At 37.5% G+C, this 26,767-nt stretch overlaps 1 protein-coding gene across 1 annotated transcript in view; it reads right to left on the bottom strand.

Annotated features, from left to right (window-relative positions):
- Positions 1 to 8,680: 8,680 nt before the first annotated feature.
- LOC149245121 (GEM-like protein 1) overlaps positions 8,681 to 26,767 on the bottom strand; it is a 218,737-nt gene continuing 200,650 nt past the window's right edge. Inside the window, exon 4 of the mRNA XM_089457652.1 lies at positions 8,681 to 9,289. Coding sequence (XP_089313778.1) covers positions 9,095 to 9,289 — 195 coding nt within the window. The 3' untranslated portion in view covers positions 8,681 to 9,094. The remainder of the gene's footprint in view (positions 9,290 to 26,767) is intronic.

Raw genomic sequence — 26,767 nt, 5'->3', positions numbered from 1 at the left:
ACACTTGATCAGTTTATGGGTCTTTTTTCATCAGTGAACATATTTGAACCAGCTCCCTCAGAAGTCAAACAACCCAAAATATCTTGAAGTAGATGAGAAATTTGGGGAAAATAGTTGTCACACCTTGTTAAGTTACACCTATGCTAATTTTTCTAGAGTTTCCCACGCATTCATTGGAACTAACTCTGATAACAGCGCAGAGTTGGACTCTGTCTACCACTATAAACCCGCGCAGGTGAATTCAAGAAAGTAAAAATAAAAAGTACATTCTAGAAACATAGTTGGTTGAATATTTCCTAACTAAAAGCTTCCAAGTGATGACTATTCAAACTATAACCCTCATATGATGCATCTTATCCATTTTCTCATGGAAACCTAATCCCTCAGTTTAGGAGTCTCATCCTCCTCTTTTGGATCTGAAACTTCTTCCACTTGGCTTATAATGACTAGAGGATAGAGGGGTTGAGGAGGTTAGAACTCATAGAAGACAAAATGATGTTGTTGGTTTGAGATTGGAAAGCTTATCATCTAAGGAGGAGATTGAACGCATTTGGGAGAGACCTCACGGCATCAAGGCGAAATTCTAACACTCCTCTTAATTTTTTATTAATACAAATAAACACTTTCTCCCATTCATTTGTCTTATTAGAATAATTAATGGTTTATAATTGTTTATAATGTTTGTTAAGTCAAATTCAATTCCTAATTTCCTTGATCATTAGGTTAAGTTATTTGGATTATTATATTGCATGTGCTTTTGATCTTTTATGGTCGATGTTTGCAGGTCCTATCAAGCATTGAAAAGTAGCATGTAATCACAACAAGGGATATTAATCGAGCATTTTGTGAAATAGGTAAGAGGCTCATCCATTAGCTTTAATTCTCATAATTCAAACAAGTTCAACTTAAGGAAAGGGTAAGTTCAATTGTCTTGCTTGTTTCTAGTTTCCATTAAGAATCTAGGGAGACCGCTCTTGTCCGCAAGAGGGATTTGTCCAATATAACAAAAGGTAAATGAGTTATAAAAAGGGAAATGAAGGAGTCTCTCCTCATTCATTTGTGCATTTGAGATTTTGGAGAAAATAGCTCTTGGAAAGTTTTATTGAAGAGAAACTTAGGGTTTGGAAACTCTAACTTCCATATAGTTGGTTTCAGTGTTAAAACTATACACTCTAACTAGTCCAAAGAGTGAAATCGCATAGATTTCACCAATTGTACTTCAATGGAAAATGATATTTTCAAAAGATATTAAGGTACCTAGGTCTTATCAATTGATTTTATGAACTTATTGGGTAATTTCTATCTTATTCCTTTAGGTTAAAGAAGACCCAAAAACACAGCATGCTCCCTAGCTATTCTGAAACCAATTTTGCAAGTTCAAGAAGTGTCGAAGGCACTGAATCTTGTTCAATCCTATGAGTGTGGTTTTCATTGAGAAAAGGAGGGATGAATATTCCCATATTGTAACTCGACAAGTTCTCTCTTTATGAATTTGAATTATTGCATAAGAGATTGAAACCCCTATTAACAAGTTGTTGGTCGCTTACCATGGTGGGAACCTTATTCTGGGTGTGAAAGAGACAGATATTTCTGCCATATCAAAGTCGTGGACCTTCTTCTTTGGAGTTGGACTATTCCTTGACAAATTATGGGCTAAGTTTCTTTCTCATAATTGGGTTGAGATCACTCAAATAAACTGGTATGATTTCTAGAATGTTTTCTCCTTCATTTTGCTGAGCATGATCATTATTTGAATTGTGGGCTAGTGTTTTGAACCAACACAAGTCCTGTGTGTGAGAGCTGGGTGTATTTTTTGGTAAAGACCAAACTTAGAGGCTAGTTCGATTTGGGTAACAATGTATTCTTCTTTGTTGGTTACACGTTAGAGTTGTTGGCACTCTTCCCTTCTTAATTGGGTCACTTTGTTGAGGAAAGTTGTTGTTGAACATGACTGATTAAGAGGATTGATATACATGGTTGATTTCCTTTAGGAATACTGTTAAAACAAAGGTCACATTGTAGAGCAGATTTACCAGGTTCCTCTGATTCATTTAAACTCTGGGTTATTTGTACGGTGAATTTAATGGAACTACTTTAGCTTGTTTTTACTATGACAAAGATTATATATAAGCGCCGTGTTATTTTTTGAGTAATTAAATATATCAGTTGAGAGCTCTATGTTGGAAAATCAAAGTAATTATATTAGGGTTTGATTTTCCTTTCTTGATAATTACTTGTGAGTGTGTTAGCTTCTTTTACTTCTTTATTATCTTTTTTTCGTCAAACAATTACCATATTATGTGTGTGAAGATCACAAAACAAGAGACACAAGGTATAGGCACATGCCAGGGCAAAACCCCTCTAGGGAAAACCTAGTCAAGATAATTCTTCCTTTCAATAGTATTCTTTGAGACTCTTCACCCTAAACCAAGACCAAACTTACCCTCCACACCAAGTCAGCGTCCCAGATCTTCGACCCCTTCCAACAACTTCGACTAAGCAGTAGCTTCCGACAACAGTGAAACTTAGGAGACTTTGATCTGCCAACGCAGACCACGAAGTAGAGAGAGAGAAGCGCCAAAATTTCAATTTTTCCTTTCTCCTTAGACTTCCCCAAACTCACATTCACTTCAGCTTCCCAGCAACAGACTTGCACTCTTTCCCAATTACAAGAAAACTTCGCACTTTTTCCTGGCTACAAGAGCTTTCGAACTTGTGTGAGAGAATGATGCTTCAAATGAATTCGATGAGCTTGCTTTTATAAGCTCCATGTGGGGTTGAATAAGGTCCTTAGGCAAACTTGATCTTCTTTTAGGCCGACATGGTGTGGAGATTACATAATTCATATTTGACTTAACACTTAACCTTTTTACATGATTCAAAAACCCAAGAAGGATATCTTTAAAAGTACAATGTCTTTATTGACTCAAAATAAATCCTAGAAGTCCTCAATGGGGACTTTGACCTAATACATGGTGACCCAAGCATGAAACACATGCTTTAATAAGTCACAATAATAATAATAATAATTACTTTCTTTATTCTTTTGACAAGTACACTATATGATGACTCAAGTACATTAATGAACACTGAATATAGTTACATTTTCCAACACTCCCTCTTAACTAGGGAGGTATTCATAATGTACAAATACAATGGAAGATCTCAAGCTATATGAACCATGAGAAATTTTAGGCACCACAATACCATATACTAGATTCCTGACCAGGGCAATCTATCTAATTCGTCTCTCAACAATTTAGGCACCTCAATGCCACAAACTAGATTCCTGACCAGGGAAATCTATCTGGGTGGGACTAAGATGGACTTAGGATTTCAGCCCCTCTAAGTACCATCAGGGTTACTTGCTAACCATCAACCCAGAAATCCAAGTGTGTACCCAAAACAGAGCTCTATCAACACCACCTTTCCAACTTCGGGACCTAGACATCAACACAAAGTGTCAGTCAGATGTCCTCCCAAGCAATGTTTCACTCACAAAGCCTCAACACTCCTTGATCCAGCACACCAATAGTGACCAATCTCTCCCAATCAAACTGATTGGTAACCAACATGCTATCAAAACCTTCAAGATATTTACATGTACAAACACAACCCCAATCAATAATACTTTCATATGTACATAATCAAATACAAACCTCTAAATCTTCCAAACAACTTGATGTTGCTTCTCAATTTTTCGTAGTAGGACTATCAATCGAATCTTTGACAGAAGATTCCTCAATCATACATTTTTCTTCCTACTTCATATGCAGCAACATATTCTTCAATCAAATCTTGCTTTCCTTCTTTCAGTAGCACCTCAAAATGCATTCTCCATTTTCCTTCTCCTACTCATGGCCTTCACTAAAACTTACGGTTGTTAGTCTTGGTCTAGTGCATGACACATGAAGCAAAGAATCATATTTGTCACTCCCTCTTAAACAGAGAAGATCTAATTATTCATGTACAAGGAATGTTCTCAACCATCCTCTTACCTTAGGGAGATTCCTTTCATTCAAGCTCCCTCTTAACCTAGGGAGATTTCATCTAGACTCCCTCTTAACCTAGGGAGTTCTACTTCTACTTTTCGTCATCGAAGAATCTTTTGTGGCTTCCAACCATTTCATCAGATTTACTATCATCCTCATCATGCTTATCAACGAGCATCTTCACCAAATTGATGATTGTGTACCTACACAACTTAGATAGCAAGTACAACCAAATCTATAGAAGCATGAAGTTAGCCATATGAGAATCACGAAAGCATTTCAACTTTATACACATAAGATACCCAGACTTAATTATACACAAGAGACATATAATCTTCAACGTCTTGCTAGGTATGACATACCTTACTTCAACATATAGCAAACCCTAAAACAATTCAAACAAATATAGATCTATAAAGCATCTAAAACCCTTTCAAAATTCATATGTTATGACTTCTCAATAGGGATTCATACAAATCCTAGATTTCATACAAAAGAATCATTCAAATTCACTCACAGTGTAGTCATTAACATGACCAACCTCCATTAGGGTTAGTTGCAAACCCTAAATTTCCGATCAACCAAAACTCAAATTTCAACAATCTTACACAAATCTCAAGTTATCATATTGTCATCATACATTAGAGATTTTTACTTCGACTAAGGTTTAACTCCAAAACCCCAGAATTCCACTTTCACAATCTCAACAATCAATTAAATAGATCTCAGATTGTTATATCAAACATACTAGACAATTTAACTACTACTAGGGTTTAGCTACAAAACCCTAGATTTCCAAATATCATCATCCTAGAATGTCAAACAAGGATTTCCATTAAACCCTAAGACTTATGATCATCAATAACTAGGTCAACACACATATCTAGGAATTCATAATCATTCATAAGCACATCAAATGTGCAACAACGTTAATACATCTGACTTAAACCAAGCTAGGGTTTCAATAAAAAGGACATATATATATGCCTAGATTTCATCATCATGCAAATACATTTCATATCATGTGTTAGTCAAATCCAACTTCACAAAAATATCAATTAAGAGTCAAATTAGATAGACTAGGGTTTGATCAGACAAACACACACATACCAAGGAAATCATTTCTAAGACAATATAAGGGTCTTGCTCACACATTCCACCAAAACCTAATGAGCTAGGGTTTCAATGTAGAAACATAGCAAACCCAACATTACCAAAACTTCAAAGGTTCGGGATTTTAGACCTTATCATTCAAACCTAAAAAGTTAGGTTTTCCTGATCATACCAAAATCCCAAACATGACATCATCAGACTTCAAATAGCATTTAACAATATCCCTAAGCAGTTTAGGGTTTCAAACATTCACATTAGCATACCCTTCGGTTAGGGTTTTCCAGGACCTGTCTAGGGTTCTACAAAATCAATTCAAAATATGAGAGGGGGTGGATAGATTTATCAAGAAATGAATCACCCAAAAACAAGAATCATTATGGTTCAATATAAGTAGACATAACAATGTTAGTGATAGATTGTCAAATGAATAATCCTTCCAATATAAATAAATTAATGTATTTAAAGCATAATTTTGTTCCTTGACCTACCTTGTCCTGAGAGGTTATCCTTCATACTTCTTGAGAATATAACAAATGTCTTGAGGACATGAATATATGTTGGACTTCCAAAGGTTCGGAGGTGATCCACACTTGGCTTATTTCCTGTGAATACTTCTTCGGGTGTTGTATTATCAAGACTCTTATGATGACTCTTATTTTGAATGTATATGGTTGTCAAAACTGCTTCTTCCCATAAGAACTTTGGTATATGTAGTTTGAATGTCTTCTTCAATTGACCTATTGTTCCTTTCAGCCAATCCTTTGTGTTTGGGATAATAGGGAGCAATGAGCTCCCTCTTAATATCAACTTCCTTACAAAATGCAATTAATTGCTTAAAAGTGTATTTCCCACCATTGTCAGACCTCAAAGTTTTTATCTTTCTTTTGGTTAGGGTTTCCACTTCAACCCTAAACTCTTTGAACTTATCAAATACTTCATCTTTGTCTTGAGGAGGTAGAGCCATGTCTTTCTAGAATGGTCATCAATGAATGTTACATAGTAGAGATGACCTCCAAGTGATTTGCATCAATAGTAGAGTCTTTTTCCCAAACCAATACTTTTCCATCAACAAAAACAATTCTTTCCATTTTATCTCCTAAATAATAAAAAGCAAATTACCATATTATGTGTGCATGAAGATCACAAAACAAGAGACACAAGATATAGGCACATGCCAAGGAAAAACACCCCTCAAGGAGAAAACCTAGTCAAGATAATTCTTTATTTCAATAGTATTCTTTGAGAATCTTCACCCTAAACCAACACCAGACTTTCCCTCAACACCAAGTCAGCTTCCTAGATCTTCAACCCCTTCCAACAACTTCGACTAGGCAGCAATTTCCCGCAACAGCGAAACTTAGGAAACTTTGATCTCCCAACCCAGACCACGAAACAAAGAGAGAGAGAGGCACCAAAATTTCGATTTTTCCTTTCTCCTTAAACTTCCCCAAACTCGCATTCACTTCAGCTTCCCGACAACAAACTTCGCACTCTTTCCCAGCTACAAGAGAACTTCGCACTTTTTCCCAGCTACAAGAGATTTCGAACTTGTGTGAGAGAATTGTGCTTCAAATTAATTCGATGAGCTTGTTTTTATAGGCGTCATGTGGGGTCGAATAGGGTCCTTAGGTCGACTTGATCTTCTTCTAAGCCAACATGATGTGGAGGTTACATAATTCATATTTGACTCATTGCTTAACTTTTTTACATGATTCAAAAGCCCAAGAAAAGTCTCTTTATAAGTACAATGGCGATATTGACTTAGAATAAATCCTAGAAGTCTTCAATGGGGACTTTGACCTAAACATGGTGACCCAAGCATGAAACCCTTTAATAAGTCACAACAATAATAATAAAAATTATTTTCTTTATTCTTTTGACAAGTACATTACATGATGACTCAAGTACATTAATGAAGACCGAACACAGTTACATTTTCCAACACTCTAAAGGCCTTATTTGGAATACATTATGTTCACTGTGTATTTTCTGAAGTTAATGTTGTGAGAAAACACCTACAACAAAATACATTCAAACTACTTGACAAAAGACACTCGTGAAAATTTTTGATATAAGCTCATAAAATTGTTGAAACTTTTAAGGTAAACTGGAAGGGAATTTTACAACCGTGGTTTTTTCCCACGTATTCATCGTCTAATGTGGCTTTTTCAAAGGCTAATAATTAAATCCGCCCAGCTCCATCTCTTTTCACTCTAAAAGGGATTTGACCTCATCGGCAATTGATAAATCCGGAGTTAAGATGAATCTAAGCTAGTATATTACTAGTAAACATTAAAATTTAAGCCAAAAACCTTACACTTACTGGGTACTAATATTCTACCAATTTAAACATATCCTACCACCATGATTTACGCCACAAGGAAAACATGCTCGCTCATATTAATTTTAGATCATCTGAACCCTCAATTCATGTTCCAAACATATAGATAGTTGAATATGCTATCGTCAGTTGGAAATAGGCAGAATTGAACATTTCATCTCTTTTGCTATTTTGCTATTCATTAGAGCCTCACAACTGACATTCCAGCACCTGCTTCCACCACCCAAAAACCAATCCACTGTGCACCAATCAGAAACCTAAACCTCAAGAAACCAGTAGTTATGTTACCAACTATCCTTGGAGAAAACTGCCTTGATCTATATCAGTTAACAGCATAGTACCAATCATCCTATGTCAGAATGCTTACATTAAGTTGCACAATTACGGATACAATTCCCGGAACATATACAGTATCCACATTGGATATGACAAATGTTTTAAAACGTCAGGACATTATACTACAATACGGCACATATATACATACGCACCATGACACATAAAAATTGTAAAATACCATTATTAATTTCAAATTTGACAATAGATCCAAAGAGAGAGTTCTCATTAACGAAGGTCCAAGCAATGTTTTTATAACTTGATAAGCAAGAAAATTAGGGCTAAGTAGTGACCAAAACACAATAAAATGACCGAAACAGCCGACACAATGTTTCAAAAATTTGAAATGCCACAGGAATGTTTTAGTCGAGTTTCAGAAGTGTTTCGTACAAGGATACTTTCTGAATGCCAAAACATATTCCCTGCACGTGGGGGTGGTGTTTGCAATAGCCTGATTGTTTTACGAAAACATTTTGCGGCGGCATACATACAATTATAAGTAAGTCTCCAAAAACTGCATTAGAAAGTGCGGACCACACTAATTTTTTTATCACGACACTAGAGAAAAATTGTCGTGAAACGAGTACCGAAAAGCATTCACTTATTTCATATAAAAGAGGGTATGATAACAAGGGACCATCATAGTGAAAAGTTAATCCCAACAAGTCAAATTTGATGAAAACAAATGAAACATTCAAATAGTTGAAGAGATTTTTAGATTTTGCAATAGTATGCCACGTAAACATACTTGAAAGGCACACAGTATACAACATTTTTTCCAAAATAGCATACACCTATTAACCATGTGCAACTTAATGCCCCATGCAAGATAATCTTACATTTTGAGAAAATGTCCAAACAAGAGCCCATAGAAAACAATCTGAACCAAATGGGAAAAAAATGACAATTTAAAACACCTAGATCCTAGAGTTTTTCTTAATAACTTAAATATACATAATAGCTTTTTCTGTCTTCTCCTTGTTAAACTGGCATGCATTTTAAAAGGCCCTGACACATGCCAAAAATAGTAAAACACCTTGAGCGTTATCCATTATATGCAAATGGCATGTATTTTGACAGGATGTACAAAATAAGACACATGAAAAAATAACGGGACAGAGACGTAACACCCTCCACATTTCCTCGTTTCACTAACTTAAATGCCATTTGGAAAACTCGTGTGAATATTGCACATGAAATTTACATGGATTTTCTCTAGAGGGCAATAGACATGAATATAACAATTTTCCAAGATAAGGCTATTATTGCCATACACAAAAGGAACCTCGCAAAGCAATACCAAATATCCTCATGTCTATGTAATAGAAACTTGGGTGCTTTGATGTCTCAATGCTTCCTGGAGATTCTTTAATGCTTTGTCATAGGTAACAAAACCCATGAACCAAAATTCATGATCATCTGTAGTAATGATTTGAATGTATTTTTCCGCAGGGTTCATCCTGTTTGCAGAGGGATTAACAGCCTTAAGCTGGCTTAGCAGCACGGTGACCTATTCATTCATGATAAAAGCGTTGTTAGTTCATTCTATGTGTGCACACATAAATACTGTGGACTATAGAACAAATGATTGAATCCATACATAATCAAATAAAACATCAACAAGCAATTGTGCACATTCAAACTTTAAGCTACACAAACACATTTGACTAAAAAGAAAACACATATGACTAGAAAGAGGAGGATGACAAAGTTAAATGAAATGACGACTGCAAATAAAGAAGAGAAAAGCATCAAAAACTGATATTTCCGCTGATAACATCACACTATACATCTTCTGCAATTATTTTACGGGAGTTTTACCAATGTCACACTTCATTGATAAGTAATAAGTTCGATAACAGGCTACTGAAATAGTAGAAAATAATACTTCAATTTAAAAAGCATGTACACCTGAAATATTGCATGGCAGGCAATGACAATGAAATTTCCATCTAGGCTTATAGTATTCTTGAACTCATATAGTGTTGACACCTAATCCGAAACGGATGGGTGCACTGGACAGTCATCAGGAAGATGAACTGATCCGTTGTATTTATGTATATAAATATGAGTTAGCTAATGAATAATAATAATCAGTTTTCTCTCTCGCTCATTCTGGAGTTACCCTGGCCTGACATGGTATCAGAGCACAGGTCCCAGAAATCGCTGTAACTCCTGCCTCTGCCAGGTTTCTGCTGCCTCATGAAACCTCTATCCTGAGAGACTGCGCATCCGTGCCTCTGTCCTGAGAGACTGCGCATCCATGCCTCTGTCCTGGAGTCTGCGCATTGTTGTTTATAAACGTTTGCCTGAATACGCTGCCCCTCTCTGCGCTGCCCCTCTCTGCGCATCAATACCTGAATGTATAGGTTATTACTCATCAACAATCGCTCATTTATTCTGCGCATTGTTTTTTTTATGAACGTTCACCTGAATCCGCTCATGTATTTCCTGCTCATGTATTTGCTGTGGGTTTCAAGTGATATCATCGATTATTGTGAGCGCTCCACCACAAATCTGTAACGGACATCGTTCTTCTTCGATGATACATCCGCTTCGATGATACCTTCTTCTCTGCACGAAATCTAGATCTCCATTTTAGTGAGTTACTTGATACGCTTGTGTCTCAGAGAGCTTGCTTCAGCAGCAGCTTCACCTACATCTTGAACCATGGCGAGTAATGGGAGATCTTGAAGATGACTGCGAGCCATTCGGTGAACAAGGCTGTTGACCTTCGACGGAAGACAAGAAACTATCGGGCCTCGTGAGTTGTTCAGTCGTAAGCGGCACCAGTTCTATTTCTACCGAGGTTAACTCCCGGTCCAAAACAGGCCTGACAATGACTGCGTTTTTATTGTAAGAATGGTGTAAGAATGACTGCGTTTTATTGTAAGAACTGCTCCTATTCGCTCATGCAACTTTAAAATGATTTTCAGAGTATTCTAAAATCCGCGCAGTGTTTTGATCAGTTAATGGTGCGGCCTCCACGGAATTTCCTTGGCGAATTTTCTTAAAATTAGCTTCAATGTCGGGATTTTGTTCAGTCTTTTAAAGACATTCAATTTTTCAGTAGATTATGTTGCACAGTTCTCTGGACTGTTCATTGCAATGTTGATGTTGTAGTCAGCCGACCTTTGATCTGCCATTGATGTTGTAGGCAGTTGCACAGTTTTTATAATGTTGTCTTAAAGCATAAAGTGATATTATTACAACAGCAAATGGGAATGAAGTTCGAGATTTTTATTATTTGAAATGTTTGAAGTCAAAGTGATATTATTGCAGCAGTAAATGAAGTTCGATTTTTTTCATAAGTCAGCATTATGATATCTAAGGACAAGAAAGAGGATTGCTTGAGATTTTATAAGGCAGAATGATGATATTTCTGATTTGTGATTCATATCACGATATCATTTCACCGACAAATAACAACTGTACATTTGGTTTTACCTCCACTAACCTAGAAGTCTTTTATCAACAGAAGTTTTTTTAGCAGAGATATTTTTTTACAGAATGCATTCAATCATTTCTATGGTAGGAATAGTTCTCACTGGCAAGGAAAACTATTCAAAATGGTCTCAGATGGTAAAACACACCCTCATCTACAATGAGTTGTGGAAAGGAGTGTGTGTCGGAGAAGAAGACAAAGACCCTGTGCAGCCTACATCAGATAAAGAACTTGCCATTTGGGAAAACAAGAACAGCAAAGCCTATGCATTGATCGCAGCATCTGTAAATGAAGAAGTAAGTCGTCATATTTCATCCTATTCCACTGCCTTTGAAGCTTTACAAAAGCTGAAAGAACTCTATGATACACATTCTGCACTTGAAGTTGTTCAGCTCATGATTAAACTCTTCACTCTTGAACTGACAAATAATGATCATCTTGCTCTTGCATCTGAAATAAAGTCTATAATGCATGATATTAAATCCACTAAGGTTGAGCTGGATATCTCTCTTATTGCCTTTCTCAAAGCACTCTATCCTACCTACTCCAATTATCTTGAGTCTTTACAAGCAAATGGAAATCTTAAAGATATAACCTTTGACTCTCTTGTGAAAAAGTTTGCTGAAAGAGAGAAAGCCTTTGGAAAGAAAACAGTCCCTGAATCTTCTGAAGAGACTGTTTGCCTTGCTCATAAAGAAAAGCATCCTGCTCAAGATTCTACAAGAGGAAGAGGTGGACGAAGAGGAAGAGGAAGATACTTCAGAGGCAGGGGGGGCAGACATTCTCAAGCAGAAAAGGCAGATCTGCATTGCATTCGCTGCAAACGAAATGGATCACATGATGCTTCTACATGCAAGCTACCATGGGACAAGGTTGAGCAGAGGAGAAACCAGCAGAAAGGTAAAACTGATGACACAGACAAAGGTAAAGCACCTGAATCCGCTCACTATATTGAGGCACAATGTAACATTGGAGTAAATGAAGATTTGTTTAATGCTTCACTTGCTTCTTCGAAAAATCACTGGTTGCTTGATTCAGGAGCAACCTGTCATATGACTCATAGGAAAGATTTTTTTGAAGATTTCACTGACAATGTTGATGGAGCAGTATACTTTGCAGATCAGTCAAAAATCAAGCCATCAGGGCTTGGCACAATCAGGCTTAAACTGCCTGGTCTTCCAGACTTTCTTCTGGATCATGTTCTATATCTCCCACAGCTCAAGAGAAACTTGCTGTCCCTGGTCCACATCCGCCAGCAAGGTCACTCCATTCATATGTTTGATGGAAAGCTTGAGGTAAGAAAGGCATCTGACCATCCACTTGTCATGAGGGGTATAGAAGAAGAAAGACTTCTTAAACTGCAAGGAACCTCTGCTCATGCACAACATTTTTCATATATTTCTCATCATGAAGAAGGTAAACTTCCATCAAGTTTATTATGGCATGCTAGATTTGGACATTTAAACTATGATAGTCTCCGCTTGTTGAAGAAAAATGGTGTCGCTGGTTTGCCTACAATTCCTAGAAAACATAAGCAATGTGATGCTTGCATTCTAGGAAAGCATAGCAAACAGTCTTTTCATGATTCACATTCAAGAGCACATAGGAAGCTTGAACTCATTCATTCAGATTTATGTGGTCCAATGCCTGTTTCTTCTGCAAATGGAAATAAATATATCATGACATTTATTGATGATTACACCAGAATGTGTTGGGTTTATTTATTGAAGAACAAATCTGATGCTTTTCAAACATTCAAGAATTTTCAAAAATGGATTGAAAATGATGCACAATCTCATATTGGGTCTATTTGCACTGATAATGGAAAAGAATATACATCAAATGAATTTGAACACTAACTTCGCCAACATGGGATTAAACATCAAACAACTGTGCCTTATAATCCTCAACAGAATGGTGTAGCTGAAAGAATGAACAGAACAATCTTGAATATGGTACGATCCATGCTTTTCTTCAAAAATGTAAAGACAATGTTTTGGGCTGATGCTGTTCTATGTGCTGCATATATAAAGAATAGATGTCCATCTAGTGCTATAAGAAACAAGACTCCTTATGAATTGTGGTATGGACATGTTCCTTCGGTAAAACATCTCAGGATCTTTGGTTCCACCTGTTATGCTTTAATACCAAAGGTACATAGAAACAAACTTGGTGCTAGAAGTCGTAAGTGTATCTTCCTGGGGTATTCAAACACTTCTAAAGCATACCGCCTCTATGATGAAGTAAATAAAAAGTTTGTTTTATCTAGAGATGTCATTTTTCTTGAATCATCCAAATCTGATAGTGTTGTTGAGCGGCAACTTGATCGCTTGGATAGATTCACAAAACCAAAATCATTTCAAGAGTTTGATAATCAGATTCCACATCTTGAAGGGGGGATTCCTATACTAGATCAACATGTGGAATCTTCTTCTGAAGAACAATCTCCCCTGCATGACACTCCAACAACGGATGATGCTTTAAGTGATGAAATTGATAGAATTGGGAGACTCAATCTTGATTCAGACCCAACTCAATCAACAGAGCAGCCTGGACCATCTGAGAAAGGTCCCCCAAAGTGGCTGACAAAGACACTTGAAAGTGTTCATCCTGATGAAATTGGAAAAACAGGAACCAGAAATACAAACCGACAAGATGGAGGTGATGTAGATAACTCTAATTCACCTGTTGATATGGATGTTACTTATGATTGTGAATTGAACTTGTCTACAGATTTTGAACCAACTTCCTTCAAAGAAGTTGCTTCTCATGATGAATGGAAAGAAGCGATGCAGAAAGAGTATGATGCCCTCATAAAGAATGGCACTTGGAAGCTGGTTGATCCTCCATTTGGAACCAAACCAATTGGCTGCAAGTGGGTCTACAAGAACAAGTACAAAGCTGATGGCTCACTTGACAAGCACAAAGCTAGGCTTGTGGCAAAAGGTTTTGCACAGAAGGAAGGGGTCGATTATGAGGAAACTTTTGCCCCCACAGCAAAATGGGCCACCATCCGGACACTCTTTGCACTAGCTGCTCAGAACGGTTGGAAAGTCCATCAAATGGATGTAAAAACTGCATTCTTGAATGGAGATCTAAAAGAGAATGTTTTTATGTCCCAGCCTGAAGGATTTGCTATGAAAGGACATGAACACAAAGTATGCAAACTTGTGAAGTCCTTGTATGGCCTCAAACAAGCACCACGAGCCTGGTATGAAAAACTAACTGAGCATCTTCTGAAACTCAACTTCAATCATTTTGATCTTGATGATGCAACATTATTTATCAAGAAAGTTGGCAAAACAGTTGTATATCTTGTGGTATATGTAGATGATCTTTTAATCACAGGGAACAATGAAAACTATATTGCATCCTTAAAGAAAGAATTAGGAAAAATTTTTGAAATGACTGATTTGGGCTATGTTCATTACTATCTTAGCATTGAAGTAACCCAACATCCAAAGTCCATATTTCTTTCTCAAAAGAAATACATTGGAGATTTGTTAAACAGATTTGGCATGACAGAGTGCAATCCCCTTTGTACTCCAATGGAACAAAACTTGAAGCTCACATCTATTGAAGGAAAGGAATTTGAGGATGCAACAAAGTATAGACAGCTTGTAGGAAGTCTCATCTACCTCACTACTACCAGACCAGACATTTCATTTGTTGTTGGAATCCTCTCCAGGTTTATGCAAAAGCCTTGTGAGGGACATTGGTCTGCTGCAAAAAGAGTTCTAAGGTACTTAAAGGGAACTCAAGACCTTGGAAGCAAGTATACACAGGTGGACGACTTCAACTTGATTGGATACTCTGATTCAGAGTTCGATGGAGACAAAGAAACTGGGGTATCTACTTCAGGATATGCTATGAGTCTTGGATCAGGAGCTGTCTCCTGGAGATCACGCAAACAATCAGTACCAGCAGATTCCACAACAGAAGCAGAATATGTGGCAGCAGCTGAAGCAACGAAAGAAATTGTGTGGCTCAGGAAAATTCTTGAAGATTTGCAGGTAAAACAAATACAATCAACTCCACTCATGATTGATAACACATCTACAATAAAGTTGGCCAAGAACCCAAAGTTCCATGATCGTACTAAGCACATCAATACTAAATATCATCTGATCCGACATCATGTTGAGGCCAAAACAATCCATCTCCGTCATTGTTCCACAAACGAGCAAATTGCAGACATCTTCACCAAAGCGCTTGGAAGAGAAAAGCTTGAAAGATTCAGAACGATGCTTGGACTCACCAACATCCCTTCAGATTAAGGGGGGGAATTTTGACACCTAATCCGAAACGGATGGGTGAACTAGACAGTCATCAGGAAGATGAACTGATCCGTTGTATTTATGTATATAAATATGAGTTAGCTAATGAATAATAATAATCAGTTTTCTCTCTCACTCATTCTGGAGTTACCCTGGCCTGACATATAGATAGCCTCTGAAGGCTTTTGCAGACAAACTAACCCAACCAGCCATCTTTATTTCCCCTCTTCTTACTTTATTTCTCTCTTCCATAAGGGTTTTGTCCCTCTAATAATTTCCTCCATGGTATTTGTCGCTGTGTTCCCTTGAATTTACCTCTTGCATTCTCCACTTAACATCGCTGCCTTAAAAATTTGTGAATCAAGCCCTAGGCGGTGAGCTTATATAAAGCTTGTCATAGGGTAAGTGAGGAAGCCCTGTGGACCAAACATGGAAAAAAACAAATGCACCAAGGTGTATGATTGGAAGGATCCACTCAGGGTTGGAATCTAGAATATAAGGTTCGATTTTATAGAACAGCACTAAACAAGGTCTTCAGATATCTCACTCAGCCTCTGGGAAGTGAAGGATGGGCATTTCATTAGATTTTGGGACGATGCTTGGAAGCAGAGAAAACCTCTACAGAACATAAAAAAGTGCAAGGAAAAATTTTTAAAAGTACATAAGAGCCTAGTTATACCCATGCCTAACACTACTGAGTCTGATCTTTCTTTTGTTCAGTTGCGACTCAAGGGTTTACAAGAATGGTGACCTTGTTCAGTTTCAGTGACAGTTATAGATTGGAGGGAACTTCCAACATTATCCATTGGGGATAAAATTCGTTGTACATCTTAAACATTGCATTGGTTGAGAGATTGATCATAGATGTGATAGCAGTGTGATTCTAAGCTATCGGTGAACTGAGTAGGTCATCTTCTACGTTTGTATTATGTGGAGATTTTACTTTGTACCTAATCTTGGAAAATCGATCTCTCCTGTTGTACTCTTCATATGTGTTTCTACTTTGTACTCTCATATTGGAGTGCTAAGGTTTCAGGAAAGCCAGTGTTCCATGCGGACAAATCCCTCAGGGTCGATGGCATGCCTGCTTCCCACACTCCCAAGGTGGGGGCTAAAACATTTCGCAGCATCTCCCCTTTTGCAAATTGTGGGGGAATGCACACGAAAACATTTCACCAGTGTGTGAAACATGTTTGACAAAAGGGGGGCTTATAAGCACCCCCCTCGAAAAAGAGGTGGCATCTCCCACAACCCCATGCTACCAACTCGATTTTTTGCCAAATACCTCTAAAATTTCTTCTTTTTTTAATTTATAAATTATAAATAAAATAAAAACACCAATCCTTCTAATACCTAATCCCCTATCACATATTTCATTTTTCAAATTGATTGTCTTTTGAATAAGAGTGAGACACCATTAGCTAGCTGCTCTTTACGATTACTTTGTAATTTCTACTTACTTTTTAAACTTCAATTTCTACTATTTTGCTTAGTTCATCATGTTTATCTCATCTACAAATTTGAATTTGTTAAATTTACTGCGAACTAAGCACCCAGTATTTAATTAGCAGCAGAAATTTGATCCACTAAATAAATACAAGCTAGGTTCCTAACAAAAATTCAGCAGAAGAAAATTTAAATAACCAATCTCATAAAACAATGACACAAACAGATTCTACCCAATCAAATTTGTTCATCATTAACAATGATGTTGGAATATTCAGCAATACCGAGAGAAGGGGGGGATATTCAATGTTAACAATTATTGACTTCAAAAACTTGTAAATGCATCCACAGATATAAAGCAAAGAACACAAATATATATGGCATAGGGATTTTTACGTGGGAGCCCAATGTGGGAGAAAACTACAGAATGTTTTTCTTAATGTATATAAAGGGTGCAGTCAAATTGATCAACACCAACTGAAAGGAAGCACCAACTCCCTAGTTTATTAGCACCAACTGAAAGGAAAAACCAACACCCTAGTTTATCAGCACCAACTGAAAGGAAAAACCAACAGCCCAGTTTATCAACAGATTCTCTGATTTATCAGCACCAAAGATTGTAGAAGAGTCAATATTAGTCAAAGAAATTCTACCCTCTTGGTAGTTGCTCCTCTATCCTTCACACAAGCACTCGGCTTCCCAAATACAGCCTTCTTAACAATAGGAACTTTCCTCAACAAACGATACTTGAACTCGGCCTCCTTATCAATAGAACTCGGCCTCAACAAGCCCCAATCCAGGACTGAAACTTGGACTTTAATGCACCTAAACTCAGCCCTCAAGCAATCAAAACTCTGCCTCCTCCATAGGGTTCTCTATCCCACATGGTATGCTTCCGGATCATGAATCACCTACGTTTTCTAATACACCTCGGCCTCTCCATTTATACCTCTGCCTCTCCATGGAATGGCCTCTCCATCGAACTCTGGTATCCCCGCTCCTCTGGTTGACATAACACCCGCAGCAACCATAGCACCTCTATTTCATCTAAATCCGTTATAGCTGGGGGATTTTGGATGTAGTAGGTTTTGTGGCGTTTGTATATATTTCAGGATTTAAATGAGGTTTTAAAGGTGAAAGAAGAATTGGGATTTAAAGCGCTCTCTAGAATTTTGAGGTGCACTATGTACTAAAATGGGCCTTTCGTGATGTAAGAAAAAAAACCTGCATTTTATGTGATTAATGTCATATCGATCTGGCGCTGATTTGGAAGAGATTTTTTGAGAGTGCATAGCTGATCTGAATATTTCTTTGGGAAATGTTTTATAATAATCAATTTTCATGTAAAGTGTTTTAAAGACTGCCATTATCATACACTGTCACGGTATCTCTGATATATACATCAAAACTATATTTTACTATGGTGCATTTTTTTACAAATTTTAAAATGCACTCAATCATATCTTCTTTTGAAGAGGCTGTGTGCCCTTACTCATAAAGAAAAGAATCTTGCCCAAGATTCTTCCTGAGGAAGAGATGGTCGAAGAGAAAGATATTTCAGAGACAGGGGAGGCAGACACTCTCAAGAAAAAGGCAGATTTGCACTGCATACGCTGCAAAAGAAATGTATCACATGATGCCTCTACATGCAAGTTACCATGGGACAAAATTGAGCAGCAAAGAAACCAACAGAAAGGTAAAACTAATGACACAGACAAAGGTAAAGCACCTAAATCCGCTCACTATGTTGTGGCACAATGTAATATTGGAGTAAATGAAGATTTATTTAATGCTTCACTTGCTTCTTGGAAAAATGATTGCTTGCTTGATTCAGGAGCAACTTGCCACGACTCATAGAAAAGATTTTTTTGAAGAATTTACTGACAATGTTGATGGAGCAGTATACTTTGCAGACCAATCAAAAATCAAGCCATCAGGGCTTGGCACAATCAGGCTTAAATTGCCTGGTCTTCCAGACTTTCTTCTGCATCATGTTCTATATCTCCCACAGCTCAAGAAAAACTTGCTGTCCTTGGTCCACATCGGCCAGCAAGGTCACTCCATTCATACATTTGATGGCAAGCTTGAGGTGAGAAAAGTATCTGACCACTCACTTGTCATGAGGGGAATAAAAGAAGAAAGGCTTCTCAAGCTGCAAGGTACCTCTGCTCGTGCACAAGATTTCTCATACAATTCTCATTATGAAGAAGGTACACTTCCATCAAGTTTATTATGGCATGCAAGATTTGGACATTTGAACTATGACAGCCTCCGCTTGTTGAATAAAAATGGTGTTGCTGGTTTGCCTACAATTCCTAGGAAAATTAAGCAATGTGATGCTTGCATTCTAGGAAAGCATAGCAAACAATCTTTTCATGATTCACATTCAAAAGAACATAGAAAACTTGAACTCATTCATTCAGATTTATGTGGTCCAATGCCTGTTCCTTCTGCAAATGGAAATAAACATATGATGACATTTATTGATGACTACACCAGAATGTGTTGGGTTTATTTGTTGAAGAACAAATCTAATGCTTTTCAAACATTCAAGAACTTTCATAAATGGATTGAAAATGATGCACAATCTCATATTGGGTCTATTCGGACTGATAATGGAAAAGAATACACATCAAATGAATTTGAAAACCATCTTCGCCAACATGGGATCAAACATCAAACAATTGTACCTTATAATCCCCAACAGAATGGTGTAGCTGAAAGAATGAATAGGACAATCTTAAATATGGTACGCTCCATGCTCTTCTTCAAAATGTAAAGATAATGTTTTGGGCTAATGTTGTTCTATGTGTTGCATATATAAAGAATAAATGTCATCTAATGCTATTAGAAACAAGACTCCATATGAAATGTGGTATGGGCATGTTCATTCGGTAAAGCATCTCAGGGTCTTTGGTTCCACCTGTTATGCCTTGATACCAAAGGTACACAGAAACAAACTTGGTGCAAGAAGTTGTAAGTGTATCTTCCTGGGGTACTCAAACACATCCAAAGCATACTGTCTCTATGATGAAGTCAATAAAAAGTTTGTTGTATCTAGAGATGTAATTTTTCTTGAATCATCCAAAACTGACAATGTTGTTGAGCGGCAATTTGATCGCTTGGATAGATTCACAAATGCAAAATCATTTCAAGAATTTGATAATCAGATTCCACATCTTGAAGGGGGGGTTCCTATACTAGATCAACATGTGGAATCTTCTTCTGAAGAACACTCTCCCCCGCATGAAACTCCAACAACGTATGATGCTTTAAGTGATGTGATTGATAGAACTGGGAGACTCAATCTTGATTCAGTCCCAACTCAATCAACGGAGCAGCCTAGACCATCTAAAAAAGGTCCCCCAAAGTGGCTGACAAAGACACTTGAAAGTGTTCATCCTAATGAGGTTGGAAAGACAGGAACTAGAAATTCAAACCGGCAAAATGGAGGTGATGTAGATGACTCTAATTCACCTGTTGATATGGATGTTTCTTATGATTGTGAATTGAACTTGTCTACAGATTTTGAACCAACTTCCTTCAAAGAAGCTGCTTCTAATGATGAATGGAAAGAAGCGATGCAAAAGGAGTATGATGCCCTCATAAAGAACGGCACTTGGAAGCTGGTTGATCCTCCATTAGGAACCAAACCAATTGGCTGCAAGTGGGTCTACATGAACAAGTATAAAGCTGATGGCTCACTTGACAGGCGAAAAGCTAGGCTTGTGGCAAAAGGTTTTGCACAGAAGGAAGGGGTCGATTATGAGGAGACTTTTGCCCCCACAGCAAAATGGGCTACCATCCGGACACTCTTTGCCCTAGCAGCTCAGAACGGTTGGAAAGTCCATCAAATGGATGTAAAAACTGCTTTCTTGAATGGAGATCTAAAAGAGAATGTTTCTATGTCCAAGCCTGAAGGATTTGTTGTGAAAGGACATGAACAAAAAGTATGCAAACTTGTGAAATCCTTGTATGGCCTCAAACAAGCATCGCAAGCCTGGTATGAAAATCTAACTAAGCATCTTCTGACACTCAATTTCAAACATTATGATCTTGATGAAGCAACTTTATTTGTCAAAAAAGTTGGCAAAACAGTTGTATATCTTGTGGTATATGTAGATGATCTTTTGATGACAGGGAACAATGAAAGCTACATTGCATCCATAAAGCAGAAATTGGGGAAAAGTTTTGAAATGACTGATTTGGGCTATGTTCATTACTATCTTGGTATTGAAGTAACTCAACATCCAAAGTCCATATTTCTTTCTCAAAAGAAGTACAATGGAGATTTGTTGAACAAGTTTGGCATGACATAATGCAATCCTCTTACTACTCCAATGGAACAAAATTTAAAGCTCACATCTATTGAAGGAAAAGAATTTGAAGATGCAACAAAGTATAGACAGCTTGTAGGAAGTCTCAACTACCTAACTACTACCAGACCAAACATTTCGTTTGCTGTTGGAATCCTCTCCAGGTTTATGCAAAAGCCTTGTGAGGGACATTGGTCTGCTGCAAAAAGAGTTCTAAGGTACTTGAAGGGAACTCAAGAATTTGGAATCAAGTATACACAGGTGGACGACTTCAGCTTGATTGGATACTCTGATTCAGACTTCGATGGAGACAAAGAAACTGGGGTATCTACTTCAAGATATGCTATGAGTCTTGGATCAGGAGTTGTCTCCTGGAGATCACGCAAACAATCAGTTCCAGCAGATTCCACAACAGAAGCAGAATATGTGGCAACAGCTGAGGTAACAAAAGAAATTGTGTGGCTCAGGAAAATTCTTGAAGATTTGCAGGTAAAACAAGTACAATCAACTCCACTCATGATTGACAATACCTCTGCAATAAAGTTGGCCAAGAACCCAAAGTTCCATGATCGAACAAAGCACATCAATACTAAATATCATCTGATTCGACATCATGTTGAGGCCAAAACAATCCATCTCCGTCATTGTTCCACTAATGAGCAAATTGCAGACATCTTCACCAAAGCGCTTGGAAGAGAAAAGCTTGAACGATTCAAAATGATGCTTGGACTCACCAACATCCCTTCAGATTAAGGGGGGGAATGTTGACACCTAATCATCAGGATTGGGTGAATGTAATTAATGTAAATAAATAATAAGAAATATGAACAGTCATTGGGAGATGAAGTGAACAGTCTCTCCCTCATGTATATAATAAAGACCAACTTGAAGGAATAAAATATGAATTAATTCGTGGAGTTACTACCTGGCCTGACAGCCTCCTCAACAAAGTACAAGTACAGTGCTAGATTTTCAAAAAACAGACATGAAACTTGCCTTCAAAAACACCAGGATTTGGCCCTCAAAACAACCCTGAGTTTTTCCTTCTTTGCACCAAAAATTCGGCCTTGAATTTTGGCCTCAACAAGGACAGGTCACTGCTCTTAGGACAGGGCTGAAACTTGGCCTTCCACACTGGAATTCGGCCCTCTACACAGATCTGAAATTCTGCCTTCAAAGGGGACAAAATTTGGCCCTCAAGAACAGGTCTTCAATCAGCCTTATAATCAGGACCAGAAACCTTTCAAAGTGTTCCAAAAATCCTACCAAAATAAGCCAAAATCCCTTTACAAAATAAGCCAAAACCCTTTAAAAATGTGCCAAAAATCCTTCCCCAGAAATTCTCTTCAAATCAGCGCCTCTTCACTTCTAGTTCATGAGGTGTGTGTTGAAAATTGACAGCTCAGAGATGAATTTTCTTAAATAAAAACTCATTTCTGGCAATTCTGGAGTGACTTTCTAAAATATGTCTAGCATCTCAAGTATGAATTTCCAAAAATAGTAAATCACCTTTCAGGAATTGGTAATCAAGTATAGTTGATGGAAAATCACTTAACTTATCATTAATCAATCCTAATAGTTCAATTTCGACTTAATCATATTACTATTATTATTATTATTATTATCCTTTATGATACTATTATTATTATCAAAAGGAAATTCAAGTACCCTTTCCTTCGTGACACTCAATCACTATGTTACACTCTCTCTTACACACTCATTAAAGGCATGTCATAAAAGATTCCTCTTACACTCTCATTAAGTCATATGTTTCTCTCCTAAAATATGACACTCTCCATAATGGCATAAGTTACACTTCACTAAGGCATGCATTGTCTTTCCTTAATGGCATAAGTTACACTTCTCTAAGGCATGTGTTGCCTCTCCATAATGGCACATGTTACTCTTCCCAAAAAGGCATGCGTTGCACCTACCTCATGGTATGTGAGTTGTACCTCCTTTATGGCATGAATTTGTTGCACCTCCTATATGTATGTGTCTCATATCATCTTACTTTATTACTTGTGTGTTGTGAAAGAAGAATTCAAACTTCAGAGAGAAAGAGTTGGAGAGACTTGAAGAAGATTGTGAAAGAAATACATGGAGAGTAAGAACAGGACTTGGTGAGCCAAGGTTGATTCACTGTTTTAGTGTAGTTTTAGTTGAAGGGAAGGTTGATTTAGTGTTTGCATCTATTGTTGCTACCAGTGATCTTTATGCTTCAGCTTGTTTAAATTTGGGTGACCTTACTCGTTCTCTTGCTCTCTCGTTGTACTTCATATCTCTGTTGAACAATTGATATCTAATAGAAAAAAAAAAAAAAAAAAAAATTGGTTGGGTTTTCCCTTTGTGGGGTTTCGCCCTGGTCACTGAACCTAAATTATTTGTGTCTCATTTTGTTTTTGGTTGTCTTCTATTATGCATTTGGTTTATGTTCTATCTACAATTGCTTAATTGATATTGCAGCGAAAAGAAGTTTTGTAATAAGTAATTGTTACAACATAGAACATCAGAATTTCAACATGGTATCAGAGCTTTGGTGAAGACAAGCCCAAGAAGATAAGAGCTATCACGCCTTTGACAAGATCTTACTTGCTGCTGAAATTTATTTGACTTAATCAAGATGTCTTCTTCTTACTTCAAGAATGAAGAGAAACTGAATGATGCTTCGAATTTTGGTCCATGGAAGGTAAGATTGGACATTACTCTTGAAGAACATGATGTACTGGAATATGTGGAAGGCGAGGTCGCAGAACCACTAGAAAATTCAAATGCTACTATCAAGGCAAGATACAAGAAGGGAAAAGTCAAGGCTGAGATGATTATCCTTGACTCTCTTGGAGACCATCTCATTGCCTATGTCTCCAAGTTGAAGAAATCTAAGGAAATGTATGACAAATTGATTGGAATGTATGAAGTAAACAACTCGGGTCAAATCTTTGTTTTGAAGAATCAACTTAAGGACATTAAGATGAACAAAGGGGAGACCATTCAAGCATACTTCATGAGAATAACTAAAATAAAGGATCAGTTGTCAACAGCCACTGAAATTATATCTGATAAAGAGCTAGTGTTGATTATGCTTTGAGGTCTTTCCCCAACTTGGAAAATTTTTATTAGTACCATCAGCGAGTACATAGAGTACATCATGGATCACAGAGAGTACTTCATGGATCCTCGGCACCATTCGTTGATTGCTTGCATTCCACCTTTTGGATGAGGATGATGCACCTGGTTCACCATGCCCAGTTGGCTCCACACTTGCACCATACACTTGGCAGATGATCTCGGATCCAGATGAGCACTAAAAAGGGCTTATGACATCATCCTAACCCTTACAGATGGTTTACAGGCATTTTCGATCCACTTGGAGACCCATGAGGATGTCCTTGTGCCCCTCACAGCCACTTGGGGGCACCACAAGGATTTGCTTGGAAACAAGGGGCCAACCCCTTGTCCACTATGTTTGAGGTTCATTCTCACATTGTGGCACATTCTAGACTTCATTAGGCCTTCTCAAAGGCCCAACAACTCACTTTATTGACCATTCTACCCACTTGAGAGGCTTATTGTTGTGTTATTGAGCTATCTTGGTGGGCTAGTCACCAAGGGATGTTATTATTGCACATTATTTTATCATTTGGCGCTCAATTAGGCCAAATTAGGCAAATCAAACTCATTAGTGATTGTATAAATAGAAGTGAGGTGATTCATTCTAATCATCATCACTTGGATTGGGATTTAGTAGCTCTTGTGAACTTCGCATTCCCTTTTGGAGGACGAGTTTGGATGTTATGGATGAATTTTGATGTTTGGATCTACTTCTCTTGTCTTGAAGCTTCATTATTGGCATAATATAATGATTGGATATACTCTTTTGTACATGTATGTGATATTTTTCATGCTTACTCTTGTCATTTACTTTGTCACATGAATGTTGTTGGGATTTTCGTTATACAAGTCTAAAATTTATTACTTTCTTGTACGAAATTGAGGAAATTTTGATCTTTTATAGTGTTGCATCATTGCATGGGCCATGTATGAATGGGTGAATATTCCTAGAGGTTATTTTGTCAAAATATACCTTGATAAGTCATCAATTATTGCATATCAAAGTATAAAGATCTCAAGTAGTTGGTCTCATGCCCTAATGCCGTGCGAAGTTGCTTGAAGACCTCCTTGATTGGGTGAGCCTATTCCAAACCATAAATTCTCCTAACTCCATCTCTCCCAAAGGATAAGGCACTGGTCCTTCCATAGGTGATCACTTTAATCACATATTTCTCTCACCTCTCTTTCTCTTTCTAGGCCTAGCCCCCATAGGTCATCTAGGGCATTAATTAGCTCACGTTCTAAACATCAAAAGACTTTGATCTCTTTCCTATTACTGTGTTAGGGTTTCCACTAGAGGCCCTCCAAATTTCATGAAATTTCGATTGTGGGATCTCGAGATATTGCAAGCCCTAGCCCAAGGATCATCTCTTTCCCTAGGTTGACCTTGGCTAGTGACGTCCTCTGGATCATTGCACTTTATTCCAAGAAGATTTGTCCATTGATCCTCTTCTCTTCCACAGTTGGGTCAAGCCCCTCCTTGAGTGATGAATTCCATTTCCTTGACCTAATTTTGGGTCCACTTGATCTCATGTGGTCCCGCAACCTAACAACTCAAATTCCACAAAGATCATACAAAGATCAATTCTCCACAAGGATTTATAGGCCTAGGAATCATCTTTACAAGATATCTTCCCAAAATATAGCATCAAGAATCATTTTAGCCCTTCCTATAGAGCCTAACAACTTGCTTCCCAAGCAAGAAAGCCATAAAATTGAGTCTCTCTTGTGAATAGGCCTTAGGAATCACTCCTTACCCTCTTATTGATCTATTCATCTAATGATTCCTCTTTATATTGGATCTCCTCCCATCAGTGAAAGTCCGTAAGGAGAAAGGAGCCTTAGCTGAGGTGACAGCGGGCTATCGCTCCATTGTTGCCCTTAAACTAGTAGTTTCCCTTTAGAATCCCCTCCTAGGACCCCTTCTAGTTTGAGTGGTAACCGTTCCAAAACCCAAAAGGAAGTCTGTTGTGACTTCTAAATGGTTGTATAAAATTAAACATGGTGTGGATGTAAGTATTGAAAACTATAAAGCTAGATTTTGTGGCTAGAGGTTTCTCTCAGCAAGAGGCAGTATACTATGACGAGATTTTTGCACCTATTTCTCGATATACTACCATCTGATCTATTGTGAATCTAATTGCTAAACATGGATGAACACTTCATCAAGTGGATGTATTAGAATATATTTCTATTTAGTAATGCTCAGTGTTTTAGCTGTTTCTATTTTTATTCTTTTAGCAGTTTCTTAGATGAAACTGTTTGTTCTATATTCTACATAGAAACCTGATGTTTCTATTATTGTAAATATCTTTGTATTATCATTGAGCTGTTTGCTCCTTGTGAATTAATTGATTGAACATTCTTTTATGGTATCAGAGCAAGGTTAAGAG

Source organism: Pinus tabuliformis, chromosome 7 (genome assembly GCF_031772625.1).
Source record: "Pinus tabuliformis cultivar Carrire ecotype Pingquan chromosome 7, CPIR1, whole genome shotgun sequence".
In the NCBI taxonomy this organism is placed as follows: Eukaryota; Viridiplantae; Streptophyta; class Pinopsida; order Pinales; family Pinaceae; genus Pinus; species Pinus tabuliformis.
Note: the sequence above shows the minus strand (reverse complement) of the source record. Positions and strands in the feature narration are given on the sequence as shown.